This window comes from Salvelinus sp. IW2-2015, linkage group LG31, assembly GCF_002910315.2.
Source record: "Salvelinus sp. IW2-2015 linkage group LG31, ASM291031v2, whole genome shotgun sequence".
Taxonomy (NCBI): Eukaryota; Metazoa; Chordata; class Actinopteri; order Salmoniformes; family Salmonidae; genus Salvelinus; species Salvelinus sp. IW2-2015.
This window is the reverse complement of record NC_036870.1, coordinates 12875707-12893542: the sequence shown is the minus strand read 5'-3', so window position 1 is coordinate 12893542 and position 17836 is coordinate 12875707. Positions and strand designations below refer to the sequence as shown.

At 42.5% G+C, this 17836-nt stretch overlaps 2 protein-coding genes across 4 annotated transcripts in view; one reads left to right on the top strand and one right to left on the bottom strand.

Moving 5' to 3' along the window:
- LOC111955729 (zinc finger protein 516) overlaps positions 1-16581 on the bottom strand; it is a 98507-nt gene extending 81926 nt beyond the window's left edge. For 2 of the 3 annotated variants that reach the window (XR_011474540.1, XM_023976027.2), the window contains exons 1-2: positions 16392-16581; positions 532-2245 (exon numbers count right to left, since the gene is read on the bottom strand). Coding sequence is in view for 2 of the 3 variants with exons in the window: in XM_023976027.2 (XP_023831795.1) it covers positions 532-2062 (1531 nt within the window). In the remaining variant the exon portion in view is untranslated. Of the gene's footprint in view, positions 1-531; positions 2246-15763; positions 16090-16391 lie in introns of those variants that run through there. The other variant, XM_023976028.2, reaches the window with a different exon arrangement.
- LOC111956180 (teashirt homolog 1-like) overlaps positions 1-17836 on the top strand; it is a 445767-nt gene that overhangs the window by 188721 nt on the left and 239210 nt on the right. The gene's annotated exons all lie outside the window — the stretch shown is intronic.

Sequence of the window (17836 nt, the reverse complement as noted above, 5' to 3'; positions counted from 1 at the left end):
ACAGTATTGTCCCATCGCCGCAACTCCCGTACAGACTCGGGAGAGGCGAAGGTCAAGAGTCATGCGTCCTCTGAAACATGACCCCGCCAAGCCGCACTGCTTCTTGACCCGGAAGCCAGARGCACCAATGTGTTGGAGGAAACACCTTACAGCTGGCGACCGAAGTCAGCGTGCATGCGCCATGCCCGCCACAAGGAGTCGCGAGAGCACGATGGGACAAGGACATCCCGGCCAGCCAAACCCTCCRCTAACCCAGACAATGCTGGGCCAATTGAGCACCACCTGATGGGTCTCCCGGTCACGGCTGGCTGRGACACAACCTGTGAACAAACCCCTTGTCTGTAGTGACGCCTCTAGCACTGAGTGATGCAGTGCCTTAGACTGCTGGCAAGAAAAATGCTCCTTTTGAGGAATACTTTTTTCAGAATCAGGATTTTAAGTGTGAATACAACCAAGATGCCTTTTGTCATGTAATTTCACAAAAATCMAATTATTGCTGCTAATCTAAGTGATAGTGTGGTTTTGTCTTACCTTCATAGGTTGGGTCCCTGATATTATTCCTCTTTATGGAAGAGGCAGACAGAGAATTTTCTTGTCTTGGTGTGCTGGGCTGACTGGAAGAGTTTGATTTGGTGGCTTGCTTGCTGGATTGATGACCATATTTCACCTTTTTCTGCAATATTCCAAATGTCTCTGGGCTGAGCCCATTCAACAAGGTGCGGCTATTTCTACTGTCACCCTGCTGGTGGGAGATCCCACCGCAGCCACCATTAACGACAACATCCTGGGATCCTTTCTTCTTCTTGCTTTGGGAGGAGTCCAGCTGCCTCTTCCGCTTCTCCTGTTTCAGCGGCACAAACTCGCCCTTCTCCTGGTCAAACGCCACGTCGGCATCCGCCAGCCTCTCCTCCCAGCCTAGACTTTTATCTGTCACCTCAACCACATGCCCCCGGGTGACCAACTGCCAGGCCTGGTAACTGCATACCGGGTCCAGCTCGGGGATCCGTCTACCAAGACTCCCCTCCATAGCTGCCTCTCCAGCCCCAGCTGCCCTGAGGTTAAGGCATTCCAGGAAGCGACTCTTGGCGGCGGGTGATGACGAGCCGTTGTCGGGGTCTTGCTGCAGCGGCTTGTTGGGGGTATGGCTCTGCTTGTGGACCCTCTCGTGCAGCCGGAGGGTCTTGCGGTCGTAAAAGAAGTTGCCGCAGCCGGCACACAGCTCGTAGAGACAGTCATCGTTCACCAGGGACGCCGGCTCCCGAGGGACCCCATTGAGGGTGGTTGGGGACTCGCCGCTGTCTCCACCCCCACCCCGCAGCTGGCTTTTGGCCCGATGAATCCGCATGTGGCTCTGGAGGAACCAGGCCTGGCGGAAGCGCCGGCCGCAGATGCGGCAGCCATGGTCTAGGGAGCCGCGATGCTTCTTCATGTGGGCCTTGAGGAGCAGGGCCTGGGGGAAGACTTGGCTGCAAGACCGGCAGGGGAAGGAGCCAGCACTGGCCTCCTCGTCCCGTTCGTCCACCCAGTTGGTCCCTCCCGGAAATGAGTTGCCCTCAGCCGTGGTTTGTGACTTGTCCTCCTTGCCGCCATCCTGGATAACTGCGTTGTCATTTTTCTTCTTGGAGCTTTTCTTTTTTGTCTTGCCATTGACTTTGTGCTTCTTGGCCGAGGTGCCTTTGGCAAGGTTGTTGTCGGGACTAACCAGTTGCTGGGGTTCTCTCTGTGTTTGTCCTTGCTCCACATCCTCCTCCTCCACCTCTCTTTTCTTGCCCTCTTCTTCTTTCTTGKCCAGGCTTCGGCTGAACAGGCCCAGCTTGTGGCTGCGGATGTGGACTTTCAGGCTGCCCTTCTGGGCCGCCCTGTGTTCGCAGTACGGACACTTGTACGGCTTCTCTCCAGTGTGCCTGCGCATGTGCTGGGACAGTGAACTAAGGAGAGGGAAGCTCCGTCCGCAGAGACCGCAGGTGTGGCCAGAGGCCGTCGCATTGTCCCCCTCCTGGTCACTCTTGAAAGCGTCGGCCTTGCTTTGGTCCGCCCGCTCCTGCTTCGACACCACCTCCATGGGCTGTGGCAGCTCAAGTGTCTGTTGATCCCTGATGAAGAAAACTGACCCGTGCGCTCCAAAGTCATAAGGTTCTCATAGTYATTGTGATGAGCATAGGTCTGTAGATGTTGCTTTACTTATGTTGTTGGAGGGATTTTCTTTAGCAATCATTAAGACTGGAGAGATTCTCATTAAAAACACCTAAAAAACAAGAAAAAACTATTAGGCCATATTATAAATCTAATAATAGGTTTTATTATAACCACGCAACTAATACAATAACTGACATCTGGTAGGCTATATATTCAACCCAGAGACAGACAGAGGCAGACAGGCACAGACAGGGACAGAGAGAACACAGTTCTCGGACAGAGCTTCTACAGCTGCATCGAGAGCGTTCTGACTGGTTGCATCACTGCCTGGTATGGCAACTGCTCGGCCTCCGACTGCAAGGCACTACATAGTGCGTATGGCCCAGTACATCACTTGGGCCAAGCTTCCTGCCATCCAGGACCTCTATACCAGGCGGTGTCAAAAGAAGGCCCTAGAAATTGTCAGTCATGGACTGTTCTCTCTGCTACCAAGTGGTAGCAGAGCATCTAAGTCCAAAAGGCTTCTAAACAGCTTCTACCCCCAAGCCATAAGACTTCTGAACAGCTAATCAAATGGCTATCCAGACTATTTGCATTGCCCCCCCCTTTTAAGCTGCTGCTACTACTACTCCCTGTTAATTATCTATGCATAGTCACTTTAACTCTACCTACATGTACATATTACCTCAATTACCCCGACTAACCTGTGGCCCCACACATTGACTATGTACCGGTACCTGCTGCTCTTTAATTATTTGTTACTTTAATTTCATTTTTATTTTTTACATATCTATTATTTACTTAACACATATTTTTCTTAAAAATCGCATTGTTGGTTAAGGGCTTGTAAGTAAGCATTTCACTGTAAGGTTGTATTCGGCACATGTGACAAATAAAATTTGATTTGACAGTCACCAGGAGGTCAAACAGAGGGGAAATGCTATCATGCTGCAGTCATCAACAGCAAAACAACGCTATGACCATAAAAAGAGCATCAACAACTTTGTCTGAAGGACAAGCCTCTATACAATGATGGTTGCTAATAAATCGAAAATACACATCCCATTCCCTGGTATATTTCAAATGATCTCAACCACACCTTAAGTTTGCGTTCATTTGAAAGAGCTTCTCGCACTGGGCCCAAGTGTAAAGAGTTTACATGGGACTACTATTACTAACAGTCATGATTTCCACATATAGTCGGTTTTTGAAAGGGTATGTTTCACTGTCACAACGTAAGAGAGTGTTACGTCTGTGCGTATTTAAGTTTTATAAATGTAATTGCGTSTGTTAGAAAGAGAGGAGAGGGAGAGAATTTGCATCACACTTACTTTTGAATGGCTATTGTCCACAACAGGATGATTGATGGTTGTCCTTAAAGGAAGCTTATACTGAAAGTGTGTATGTGTGTGCGTGTGAGTGTCCTCTGTTCCCCATGCCTTAATTGCATGTGTGGACTGAAGCATGAAGAGGTGCATTCAGTCCTGACCAGTCAGGATGAGGCCTCAGGGCCAGTCCACTCCAAACCCCATCAATACACCATTATCAACAAACTACATTTATTTATCTCACAGACAAACAAACAGGCTGAGACAGTCACACACGTGCAGACAGACACACACACTCACAATACTAACAGTGAACGCCAAGGTCACATCGAGTGGTTATGAATATGAAGGGAAATGTAATGTCATAAACAAACAGTAGTTAACCTCACTCATACAAGAGACACTGAGAAACGCACAGATAAAATAATTATAAAAATGGGGCAGGTGGCATCAGTATAGTTAAGAGAAAAATATGATACATATTTTCATACTCCTCCAGCACTATAGATACCCTAAAGTAAAATAAAATGCGAGCTGTTCCTATATCAAACAACTTCAGAATAAAAAAATTAAAAAGTATTATTTACGTCTAAGATAAAGATTTATCTTTGTGAAGGGGCATCTGTTCCAAGTTGTGTTTTTAATTTTTGTGGATGATATACACACATCCTTTATGGCCAAGTAATTGGCGGCAGGGGGGTGGTTTCCCAGACCACTGCCGAAGATGGTGCCTTCCTTCTCAAAAACTAGAACAGTGCGCAAAGTGCCCGGGCTCTCTTATAGCCAACGCAGTACAGGCAGCCGCGGGAAAGAAACACCATTGTGTCAGCTGCACCAGAACTGTCACATTTCGTCACGTCTCGCCCTCCAACCATTACCAGGGGGTCCTACAGTGGCCATTGTTGGGCAATGGGGCCTGCAAAAGATGMCMAGGGGMGYGYGAGSYGTGGSGGGGSGGGGGGGGGGGGGGCGATGACAAAAGAGACCTATCTGTCCCGTCTCAGGCCACTCTGAGCCGTGTGTGTGTGTGCGCGCGCGCGCGCGCGCGCGCGTCTCAGCATGTCTGTGTGTGCGTTCTGCTATGGGCTTTTCTCTGTGTGTGCTCTTCCAGCAAAACAGCCAAGAAACTGGCATGGGCTCCAGAATGGGAGTTGAGTTAGACGAGTGTGGTGGCAGGTGTTAAGAGGGCAGACGCTGACGGATTAGTGCACGGGCCGAGTGGCACAGTGTCTCTGGGTGGGGGGGACAGGGAGGGGGGTGGTTAGTGGTAATTAAGAGGTTAAGTTGAAGGCCGGGTGATGAGGGGTTAACACAATAGGGGGATGGTGGGATGATGTCAGAGCGAAAGGAGGCAACAGATGGTAGTGGAGGGCCATCAGGCCTGTGTCTTACAAGCAGACTAAATGAGTCACCCCGGTAAAGTTTTTTGGAGGGTATGAAGTGTTTCCAACTAGGCACCAACTAGGTCATTGTTAGGTTTGGGGTCTTAAAATGCCATATAGCAACCTTAACTATCCTAATAGGCAGCAACACCGTCTTTTTATTAACTCTCACAAAATGTTTGACAGACATGAGCAATTCCATGGTCAGACTTAACAATTTCCATGGAACATTTTGAAAAAACACATTTACTTGAAGAACAGTGCAGATGCAAAGTTTGGTAACAGAATGAATGTTTGTGCCGGCATTCTGTTACCAAACTTTTGCATCTGTACTGTTCAAGTAAATGTGTTTTCGTAAAATGTTCTGGAAATTCTTCCAAGTAGCCCTTGTGCATAGAGCTGTACGTTTTGTTGAAATTTGCAATCATTGGTTTTTGTTTGACATACATTTTAAAGTTAAAAATCTGAGTCTCAACATAATTCTGTTGTCCGTGGACAACAAACTTTCCTGAATTGAAAACACACACAAAAACAAACCAAAAAGAGTCTTTCTATGAGAGGGTTTAAACACATGCTGTGTCATTTAGTGGACGGAGAAGGCGTCTGACAGTGTGTTGTGTGTTCCGACCTCTCTAACCTCTGGCTGTTCCTTTATTATGTCTCTGTTCGTATGAATCTCTGTGTTCTTCAAAAGTCCAAACTAAACAGAAATGGGCCTAATAGAGAAGACCATGATCTTGAATGATCATTGATTTGTGCATTAGACAACATAGCAATAGAAACAAAAGAGCAAAAAGAGGCGATTTGAAATAAAAAGTTACAATCTGCAATATTTCCAATTCAAAACAAATTTAAGAGTGTGCCTTTAAAGATGTATTAGCTCTATGATGAACCTTACAAAGAGGGTAAGCTCTATTGAAGATGAGAGGGGCAGTGTTTTCTCAGATGATCTACATAAAGGAAGGCAATACATAATATAGGCAAGGGGTTTCCAACCCTGTTCCCAGAGAGCTACCATCCTGTCGGTTTTCACCCAACCCTAATCTAGCGCAACTGATTCTAATAATTAGCTGATTGATAAACTGAATCAGGTTAGTTACAACTGGGGTTGTAGCGAAAACCAACAGGAGGATAGCTCTCCAGGAACAGGGTTGGAGAGCCCTGATATAGGCTTTTAGCTTGGCTAGATAACACAGTCAATGAAAACAGAGATGTAACATTGACTTCAAAATAGTGGAAGTGTGATGGACACGTCGATGGATGATACACACAGGCGCAGATAGCCAAACATGTTGCTATGAGCTGACTTTTTCTGTACAGTCCCTCTCTCTTTTCTTTGGCAGATGAATAGCCATGTCCAGTCAGCTGTTCTCACATTTATTCAGCCTGACGTCCAAACCAGCTCAGCATAAACTCCCCATGGCCAGGTCTCTGGTGCTGAGCTAAGAGCCTGTGTTTGTGTGAGAGAGTGTGTGGTGCGTGAGAGAAAGAGAGAGACAGTATGTGAATAAATGCATGTGTGCGGCTATGCGTGCACGCTCCAGTGAACCTGTGTCTGAGTATGTGAGTGTGTTGTCTGTGTGTGATGATTAAGTCACCCACATATGCTCTCTCAACCAACTGCAAGCTGTGCCAACATAGCCAATAGTGCTAGCATGACAGTCCTTATGCTAATGTTATGCTATACAGTGTGCTTCTGTCAGTGATCCAAATTTGTGTCTTGCCCAATCCCAAATCAACCTCTAGCCCCTACTCCCTCCTAGATCTGTAATGATTGGAGTACACAATTCCTGTGAGTTTATCAAAGGGCAAGGTGCAGCTATTATGATATTGCTTACAACTATCCAATTAATTCAGATGCATAAAGACTAMGGGTCAATTAGGGATTAGGTGAAAATATCCCAGTGATTCACCTTGATTATTTTGGAGGTGGAAGATTTTTTTTAAAAGACATAAGACAGCATACAAAACAAGAGACAACATAAAACACAACGAGAACAATAATAAATTGAGCAACTGGGATAGGCAGGGGGACGCCTCCACTTTGATCACAAAGGGATGCTCTTCGGTCCCAAAGTGTCCCTATTTTGGCCACAGAGGGTCCGCTCCAATGTCCAGCTAAAAAGAGACAGACAGAGGTGTGAGAGGCGACGAGGGTGACAGCCGTCTGTCGTGGTGAGGTCACAGTGTAGAGGCCCTTTAAACGAGGCATTGTTTACAGGGCCGCGCGGCAGCTCCAGCGTCCGCCACACTGACTAACACTCTCTACACTGTCTGCCTAATCCACGTCCTGGAGGCCCACTGTGTTATAGACGTGTCAGAAACGCTGTGTCATAGACGTGTCAGAAACGCTGTGTCATAGACGTGTCAGAAACGCTGTGTCATAGACGTGTCAGAAACACTGTGTCATAGACGTGTCAGAAACACAGCCCACTGAGTAGACGTGTCAAATATTGTGTGAAAACAAGAAACTGCATGTCTGGGTAAGAAACACTGTTAATAGATGTGGTCCACACAATGTGAGTGATTGACATCTATAAACAGTATCTCTATAAGCTAAACAGAAATGAGGAAGAATGTCTTGTCGCCATTGCAACTATAACCTAATTCTAAAGTTAAACACCGCTTTCCAAAAAGATCTAGTCTATATCCCTCAGAAAAGCAAAAAGGTTCAAGTAATTGTTAAAATAAGAGTAAGACATAGGATGAAGTCTCATGTTCATGCTTTGTTTAAGCATTCAGTTATGTCATAAGAGGTGCCAAATGTGCACTCGTGCAAACACACAGCATGTCTGGCCCTTAAAGCAACCAGCAGCTGGTGTGGTTATGCTGCTCTGCGTTGTGTTGTGTGTGTGTGTGTGTGTGGTGTGTGTGTGTGTGTGTGTGTGTGTGTGTGTGTGTGTGTGTGTGTGTGTGTGTGTGTGTGTGTTCAACTCGCCACCCGGTTACACAACAAATACACAGGGATTACTCTTGATAGCATGTGATGAGCTGCTCAATGAGCTGCCTTTTAACATTCCAGGCCTGCTACACCACTGKAATGTGCTGGAGGTAAACCAAAGAGGGATCTTGGGCATGGAGATTGAGGGAATGAAGAAAATGCACACAAATGCACAAAGACACACAAGCACACACACATATAGCTCCCCTAGATGAGTTTAAAGCCCGATTTTGAGCAATTCCAGAATGTTGTGTATATGAGGCGGTGTTCCCTGTCTGCAGCACAGACCTCTCCATCTCTACAGCCTCGATTGGTCGGTGTGGGAGACACTGGAGTATAATCTGGTGGCATTAACTTGCTCTCTAAAAAAAGCACTCTCGACAGGGATTAGATTATCATGGTAAGGTCAGCTCAGACTCCCTCTCTCTCCATCCAACCCTCTGTCTGTTTCTCTGTCAAACATAGTGAATATAATCATTTGAAATGCTACAAGGGTCGAATACCAACATGAGAATATCTAAAGTGATATGGCCAACACATATGATCCATCTCATCCAAGTTCATCAAATTTCGCAGACAGCACATCWTTCACATTTAATTAGTGGCAGCCTGGCAGGTTAATGTTTTGTAGAATACTATACAGATATTACAATGAGAGTAAATTTGCTAATTGTATACTTATAAGAGTATAAGTGCCAATTTCCTGATTGATCAAATTGTAGGTGAAATTAGTGGAAATTGACACTGAAATGGTGCTAAACATAGTGATAATCCTAGTATCGTATAGCCTGGCAATAAGCACAACGTTTTCAGATGCATCTCTGCCATGGTAAGAGTAAAGAGTAAAGAAAGCTTACATAATTATGAAATGAAAGGCATGCAGTCTAAAGCCGGTAAAACATATAGCCTAAGGCTGTGTAGGCTACATCTGAGCTATCACTCTTATGTAGCTTTATCCAGGAAGTAACTACCCACAAAGACAACAGATTAACAACCAATTTTGTTTAGCATTGGATTGAGTTGTCAACAAATGTGAATTCTACTTGATATAAACTAAATCATTCAATCCTATTGTCGATATGTAGGACAGGAGTTTTTCAAATATGATAAAATGCCGTATCTGAAACATTTTTACAGACAYAACCTCCATTCCAAAATATAATATATCACCACCTTTCACAACAAACAGTAGTTGGTCAATAGTTAGGCCTAATTACGTGTTAAAAACAGCATTATTAAATCATTTGCAGTCACTAAATAAAACCGATAGTTTGTAGAAAAAAGAAGGAATGGGATCACTGCTAGGGTACACAATAATAGTTATTTTTGTAAATAGAAGGTGCTCTTTGGCCATTGAGTGCAAAGTACATCTGTGATGAAGGCCATGCTGCCCTGATGAAGGCCATGCTGCCGAAACGTGTCAGTCTTTAATCCTTGTTCCCTTCAACATGCCATACAAATAAACGCATTTTAATCAGAGAGTGCCTTGATCCTCCTTGCATTTTTAAAGGTGCAATATGCAGAACACCCTCCACCATTTCCTGGTTGCTAAAATTATTATAGTTWGCCTAATTTCAGTTAATGTGACAAAACAAGCAATGTAGAGAATCATTGTACCYTCTAAACCACTGTGAAATACATGTGCAATAACCAAAAATACTGTATTTTCAGCTAGTGTATAAAACCGAAAGTAAAAGATGCAAAATTTAAGAACACGAAGCATAAAAATAGTGCACATAGAATAGATCTACAGCTTCTTAGACTTGCTTTCAATGAGAAAGAAATGTGCGTTATWGATCTGTCTATGTGAATTTGGTTGGGTCTCCCAAAAAAGTTTCATATTGGAGCTTAAAATGTAGTTTGTTGACAGTTTGAGCATTTACACATCATTTGTGGGGGACCATTCTAATGAAGTGGTATCCAATAGGTCCTCATTTCCTGTGTGCATTTAATTACAGCTGGCTGCATCGGGATCAGGTTTCCTGAGGTGGCGCAGCATCTTTTCCAACACCGCCTCATTGGAAGACTATAGTATAGGTAACCGGACACCCATCCAATCTTGTCTTCTTCTCCCTGTCTCAGAGGACTGAACAGAAGGGATCTGGGACTGCCTCGCCTCCTCATCTCCCATCTGGACAAATTACCAGTGTTTTCCCTACAGATGTGAGATCTTAATTTGAGCCAGTTTACTACAGCAGGAAAATAACTCTGCAGCAATAAGACATTCGAATTATGTGGATTAGAATTCATGGACATTCAAGTCTGAAATTTCAAAGTGGAAGTTACAAACTTCAAAAGCCTTTGTAAACCTCAAATACACTACAKGTTTTACATGTCCTGACATGCAGGAAAGTTCTCCTGCAACAGGATGATCAAATTACAATTTTACATCTGTATATTGAAATACAGACAAGGCAGGGTCCCCTCCCTTCAATATGTTTCCCTCCCCTACCTCAGAGAATTTGGCTTCAGTTGGTTTCAAGTCTTCTCATTGAAAATGTTATATTTTGGCTGTAATGGATGGTGATTCTGAAAATAAGAATCTAAGGGCATTGTCTTACGTCAGATAACTCAACYATTCCGCCTGCAGTGATATGTCTCGTATCTCACAAAGAGTAATGGGATAGATCAAAAGTAGTTTGGCWACAATGTGCTATATAAGATCTGAAAATGTTACTTACAGTAGGTAACATTGTCTGCTGATCTCCATTTCTCCCTCAAAACAGTTAATGTAAGCTAAAACAATGAATATGTAAATAATGTTGATGTTTTTGGGGGAGAAAGTCGCCCAGTTTTACATGTAGCTAAGGATTATTGTACTTCAAATGGGAAGTATTTCAGAATTTTGACTATGGGCATGAAAGCTATCATAAATGTGTCCAACATTAGCTTGCTAGCTGAGCCAGTCACTGAAACAATGTTGCTAACCAACTAGTTACCTATTTAGTGCTCCATACACAATATTGAATCTTTCAAAAAAAAGCTAGCTAGCAATATACTGTAGTGGTACTAATGCTTGCACTATGAGTTTTCATGAAGCTGCTGTGCTCAGCTGACTCAACGTAACGTTAGTGATTGCTGAGAAACGGACTGATTTCTGATAACTGTCCCTCTTAATTTTGGGCCTGCATGTCTACAACTTCATGGTAATTTAAAAACGTTAAGCAAGGTTTTTATGTAGAGCTAGCTAGCTAGGTAAATATGTCAGTAAGCTAGCTACAATAGATAGCTAAGCCGCTGATCAAGTAAGTCACTGCACTGGCCACTGACGTCCTTGTACATAACTTTTGCAGGAGATAGCTCTGCTTTGTTTTTATTTAATTGRAAACTATTAAATCACTGTCACAACGTTTGCAATAATATAGCTAGTTATTCTGGTTATTTCATGGAGAGTCATGCGAGAGTGCAGTGATATCTCAAATMAGGAAAAAATATATAATTTTTGAATGGCAGATGCTCGGGAATACAAAAATGTTAGTATGAGTTCCATGTCCTACAAGACAGGTCGGTTGAGGGACGAGCGTCGCGTAGAAGTAACGCCACCTGTCGTAAGACAATTAATCAAAGGGGTCAATACTACAGCAATAGTGGGAGGAGAGAGGAGAACCATGGGAGTATGAGTTTTCCCAGCTGATCATTCTTGGTTAGTTTGTATCTACCCACAGTCAGACAGACCAAGAGAACATTACCACTCAAATGGGAAACACTATAGATCGGAGCTGCACAACTCCAGGCCTTAATGAGTAAACTCACGATCTTACTCCTTTATTGACTTCCCTTGGTATTATATCGATCAATTAATGTCATCATTGAATGGCTGGAAAGTCCGCATAACTGTAATGCAGCTATTTGAACGTCAACCATAAGGAAGCATGATCAGACACAGAAAATAATGAAGCACTGACACAGAATAGGCAGGAACTCAGATATGAAAAGGTGACATAAGCTTGATTTCAAATGGGACAAAAAAAAACTCCAGAGGACATCGGTTTTATTCAAGTCTACTTTTATAGCAGACTGTGAATCAATGGGGTGATGGAGTTTGTTTGTGTAAACGCAATGTCAGTTTTCAACCCAAACAACATAACCAACTCAACTGAATGGTTTGTAATCACATTTGCAATGGATGAATAATACATTAAATGCTATATTAAGTCAGAGATATGGATATTAACTCCATCGTATGAAGTGTAGCTACAATAACGGCCTTCGTGACAAAGGGCTTTTTTCAATGTGTATTGCAGAAGCGCAGCATTACAGTGTGATTGAAATGTAAAGGCAACGTTCCAGCGTTAGCGGAGGCTCAATCAGAAATGACCTTTCATTTCTATCGCGCAATCTGTAACGCTTCAGCAATACACATTGGATAGAGCCCCAAAAGTCTCTACAATGTACCGTATAGGTCAGGGGTGGGCAAACTTTTGGCTCGAGGGCCACATCGGGATTTTGAKATTTAAACAGAGGGCTGCACAGATTTTTTGGGGGACCGATTTTTTTGTCAAAATCAATGAGGGGCAGAAAAGGGGCAGTTATTTTGGAACTATATTGTTCCATTATAATTTCTACATGCTTTCTATCTAGTTGTAGACYTTCAAGTGTGGCCTGGAGTGTTTTTTTTACCCAAAATAATAATTTACCACAAAAAGAGCCATAGGCTGTAGTTTTCCCACCCCTGGTATTAGCAGTAGCACAAGGCAATTTGCAGATTTAAAAAGTAACAATGCAACCACTTGCATGAAACCATGTGAATAATAAATTGCTTAAAACTACATGACACCTCCCAATATAGTTATCTTAACTGACTAGGCCTAATTTGCAGAATAACAAGTAGAAGAACAAATGTTGGCACCTATATCCATTCACTAATCAGGCAACATGTTCCCCATCTGTATAAAGTGGGAGACCTTAGTGATTTTTAAAAATTAAAGATGCCTAATATTGGCCCTTAAGTGCCATTGTGTACTGTATATACATTTTGTTCAAACCCATCTGGTTATTTGTTTAACCTGATTGAAAGCTTTGTACCAGGACTTCATTTGAAGCATGGTAATGCTCAAATTATCCCAAAATTAGAAAGCCAAAAACAGGAACAGTAAGCATCCTGAATGCTGCCAAGACAGTCACATAAACAGCCTCTATGGTTAGATAGTCGATCCTTCTGTGTACCAACATCCAAAGAGAAGATGCACCTTCAGCAAAATCTCTCTGATGCACATACACACTAACGGATGCACAAGCACACACAAACAAATAAAAAACACACCATGCCAGAACAAAGTCCCCTGCCCACATTGCTCTCAGTTGTGGCATTGCCAACTGACCAGAGCCAAGGTCTTCACCAGACACCAGCATGTGTGTTCTAAACACAGCTGCCGCAAGTGAGCTCTCTCCACACACACACACACACACACACCCACCTACAGTATATGTTGACTGCCCACTGTCATTAGCATGTAAAAAATTTAAATAAACACACTTCTACTTAAACATACCAAAACCCCTCTTATTTTCTCAACAGCCTTTACACACATTATTGCACAAAGAACTTTAAGCAAAAGCACACTCACAGTTTGAGTTTGAAACATGTCAACAATGTTATGCTACACTGTCATTCTTGACTATGAATGGTGTTTTTCAGTTAGTGGTCCACAGTGGCACAGCAGAGAATTTGCATACTACTAATGATGCCACTACTGTACCCTGTGCCTGTTATTCAGAAAACTGCCCTTACAGTAAAGTGCAGTAAATTTCTACAATGCTGTAGATTGGATCCTACTTCTATTCAGCATAATTACAATGACTTAGATGGGGGTTAACCATTACTATTAGGCTATTGATTATATGAGGTTCTTTTTTTTAAGCAGGTTGTCCTGTACCTTACATTGACCGCAGCACTAAGCGTCATGAATACCCCCATCATGGTAATAGTACACGACTGCAATGATTTCAAGATCCTACCTATCCACATGATTTCAAAACAACTCTTTCAAGATAAACCCTATCACTGAACAATCTCAACACACAACCTCCCTCCGCCATGTCTCCACCCAAACCCCCGCCCCGCCGCCATGTCTCTCCCACTTAATCTGTATGATTAAATCATTTTTCCTTGGCCCTAATTTTGTCGGGGATGACGATACTCTGCCTGCCGGATAGTTGCTGAGCATACTCCCCATTGATGGCCATGCTGAGAAGATTACCCTAATAGCAGCGGATTACCTTCCCACATGTTGGCCACACGCGGGGGGATGGTGTGTGTGTATGGGGGGGGGGGTATTTAAATAATTATNGGGGGGGGGGGTATTTAAATAATTATCTACCCATCTCCATCTATCTATCTCTATGTATCCGTCTGCCTGTCTACCTACAATATCTGTCTGTCTGCATCTGTCTGTACAAAAAATATCTGTCTGTCTTTATGTCTGTCAAATCAAATGAAATGTTATTGGTCACGTACACATATTTTGCCAATATTGCAGGTGCAGCGAAATACTTGTTTCTAGCTCCAACAGTGCAGCAATACCTAACAATACACACAAATCCCAAAAATGTAAATACACACATACATACATACATGATGGTGCATATAGACATTATGGACAATATATGAATAGAAAAGGTGTGTACAGCAGTAGTATATAGGATTAATATATAATTAATATATACTAATATAGGATTAGCTTTGACTAGAATACAGGATATACAGATGAAGTGGGTAAAACAGTATGTAAACATTACTAAAGTGACCCGTGTTCAATGACTATGTACATAGTGCATCAGTCTCTAAGGTGCAGGGTAGAGTACAGGGTGGTAGTCAGCTAGTAACAGTGACTATGTTCAGGGCAGGGTACTYGGCGGAGGCCGGCTTGTGGTGACTGTTTAACAGTCTGATGGCCTGGAGATAGACAAGACAGACAGTCTTTCAACCATCCAGATCCATCTACAGGCATCTTTCTCTATCTATATACACACACATCATTACTTTTACAGACCTCTAATCATTCGATTACTATATGCCACATACTATTTTGTCAAGCTTTATGTCCACTGCATCAGGCCTACACTGTTATGCTTTCTTTCAAAGTGCAGGGCTATCCAGGAGGCAAGTCATCCAAGCCATTGTTACTTGGGTGACCAAAGATTTTGTAAATTCTCCCTAGTCACACGACTTCGATTTGAAAGTGGTGTTTTAGTGTCTCTGGCCCTGGCTGACCATTCTACAGCATYCTGTGTGGATACCTAGCTGCAATACAGAAATACAACTCAATATGGAGATGGTCTAACTGTCTTTTGCCAAACTGTGCATATCTTCGTTATAGGTCTCCAACATACTGTGGTGAGAAGGTTAAACAGCAGCAACAGTTGAAGAATGACAAAGACGTTCAAATATTAAAGTTGCCAGTGTGGGTTTTTAGGCAGTCCAGATGGAGTAGACTGAGAAGCCATTGAGCGAGTGGAGAGAAAAGGAATTCTAGTAATCTGCTGCTGATCTTGTACAATAGGRGCCTTGTCTCTTGTTAGGGCCATTCATAAACACAAGTTTGTGTATGTGCACTGACAATGATAGCACCAATAGTCTGCCTTATGAATGTAAAGAGGCAGAAATATATGTGAAAAGGATAAGCAATTGTGTGACAGAGTAGGCCTAGCCTGTTTTCGTTATCTTGTGGAGTCAAGTCAAACATGAAACGCTGTKTCTAATCAAGTCGTCTTCAAAACACATTATAGATCTAGATATTATAGAACCTTCCAAACTGCCTGTTGAACATCAAGTGTTGTACACTGTGAATTAATTAACCATTGAAGGACGGTTTATCCCCTCCTCTTCAGAACAATGCACTTGTGCTCAACCGTTTTGGGGACACCATGAAAAACAATAATGAAAACAATGGCAAATATTTGCATATGGACTTTCGTTGCATAACCTAATATCACTTGAGTCTGTTTCCATCTTTGAAGTTAAAAAAGTCCCTTACCTGACTATAATCAAGGGCTAAACGAATTGGTTCTGTCCTCCAGTAGCCTAACACACTAGAATAAAAAACAAAAACACAATGACAGTAGCCTACATCCGTTAAAAGTTGTCCAATTATTTTAGCGGGGTTAATCCTCCAATTATATGTTTATAGCCTACTGCTCCCAGATGAATTCCTGGCGTGATTTCTTACTGCGCTCAATATGTCCGAAGTGCAACATTTTAGTCGGGTCGTTTAATCATGGTCTCCATGTCCCGTTTCGACTCGCTACCCTTGAAATAGAATCGGCTTAGTACTCGACAGACTTAACAGTTACAAGCAATAGGCTTCAAGACAAAAACGCATCAAAACAAAAAAAGTAGGAGCTAAGCTCCGCCCTAAGCTTCCACCAGACCGTAGTTTCTGTAGCCTAGGTATAAAAACATTTTATGACAAAATTAGGCTAGATTTTATCTAATTTCTTCAATGGAATGCGCTGTTGAAATAATCCCTCCACACTGCCTCTACACGGACATCCACCGCCAATAAATAAACAAATAATTATATAAAATAACCCACGAACCCATCACCATTTATAAAAACGCTTGTAAATGTAGGTAATGTTAGCCTATAATCGTTCTCTTCTTACCTGTACGATGTTGATCTTATTAACAACCTAAGGGCAGAGTAGATGACTGTGCATCGATGGCATACTTCAAAGTGAAGATGTCTGCGTGACGCCACCTACACAGTGCCTGATAGTTACGTTATCTCTGTTTTGGATGTGTAATAAAGTAGGCTAGCTACCCTGACTCACGCAGCCTAATAACAGCTCTCAGCAATCCTATGTGGGTTGAATGGAATTTCACAGGAGAATACTCGGTGGTTTCCATTGTTGGCGATACAAGCCAAATGTTTTTCAAACTAGTGTGTCAATATAATGTAATTATTTAATAGACCGACATAACTTTCCCAATAATACCGCTCAAGAAATGTATCTGTATCCACTCATTATTGTAAATTGCTCTGGATAAGAGCGTCTGCTAAATTACTAAAATGTKAAATAAAAAATGTAATGTAGGCTCCCTACTATTGCCACTAGCTGCTCAAATAATGCCTCCAATTCTCTCACCTACTGTATTGTCACAAGTGCAAACACGGATGCAACATTGATTTCAATGTTTAGAAAATAAATACAAAGCACAAGGTAGAATTATATTATTTTATTAAGATTAATTTGTAAAAGGAGGCAAACACTTGGCATGTAAAATCCAACACAAAAGAAGACAATTTGAACAGTGGAAATGGACAAGGAGAAGACAATAAGATTCACCCATCTGGTCCAATATTACTTGTATTCATTAAAATTGACATATTTGGTTCCAACTTAGATTTTACGAAACAATAAAATTGTCTATGTGAGTATGAAGCTATTATGTTACATACAAAGTTACAATCCAATAATGAAAGTAACACACCACAACAACTAGAATGTCCATGAAACCTTCTGAGGTTGCCATGTCAGTTGGTAGTGTACAGATTTGAGTATATCATCTCACCAATGTGGGCAACAGCTGTCGCTTGAACAGGACAAAGCCTACTCCGCTGTCTCGCCCTACCATTAAGCAAATGCTCCAGTTTTGTGTGTGTGTCTGAAAAGACATGCCACACGATCCCCTAATCTCCAATTACCCCACAGAAACATAATCTCTCCCCCACCAGCCACCCCCCAATCACTGGGCAAATAGCTMGGAGTGTTACCCATGGTCCCATGTAGAGGGTCAAACAAAACAAGAATCACACATTGGTCATAATCAATAGTAATCAATAGTGGTTTCGATTACTTTATCGTACCATCAAATGTACCATAAAATGTCTTTATATGCTTCCAAGTAACCATGTTTTGGTAGAGGTAGGCAGTGACATACGCAGAAATCTGTTGATGGCAGGGCCAGCAAAAATGTAGATGTGGGCAAAAATTTGGAGACTCAAATTATTATTAAATTAACATAAAAGCCTACCCTACTGTAATCGATCACACACAAGAAACCATCTAACATGTGATTTTGCATTGCAGACCAAATAGACTTGTAG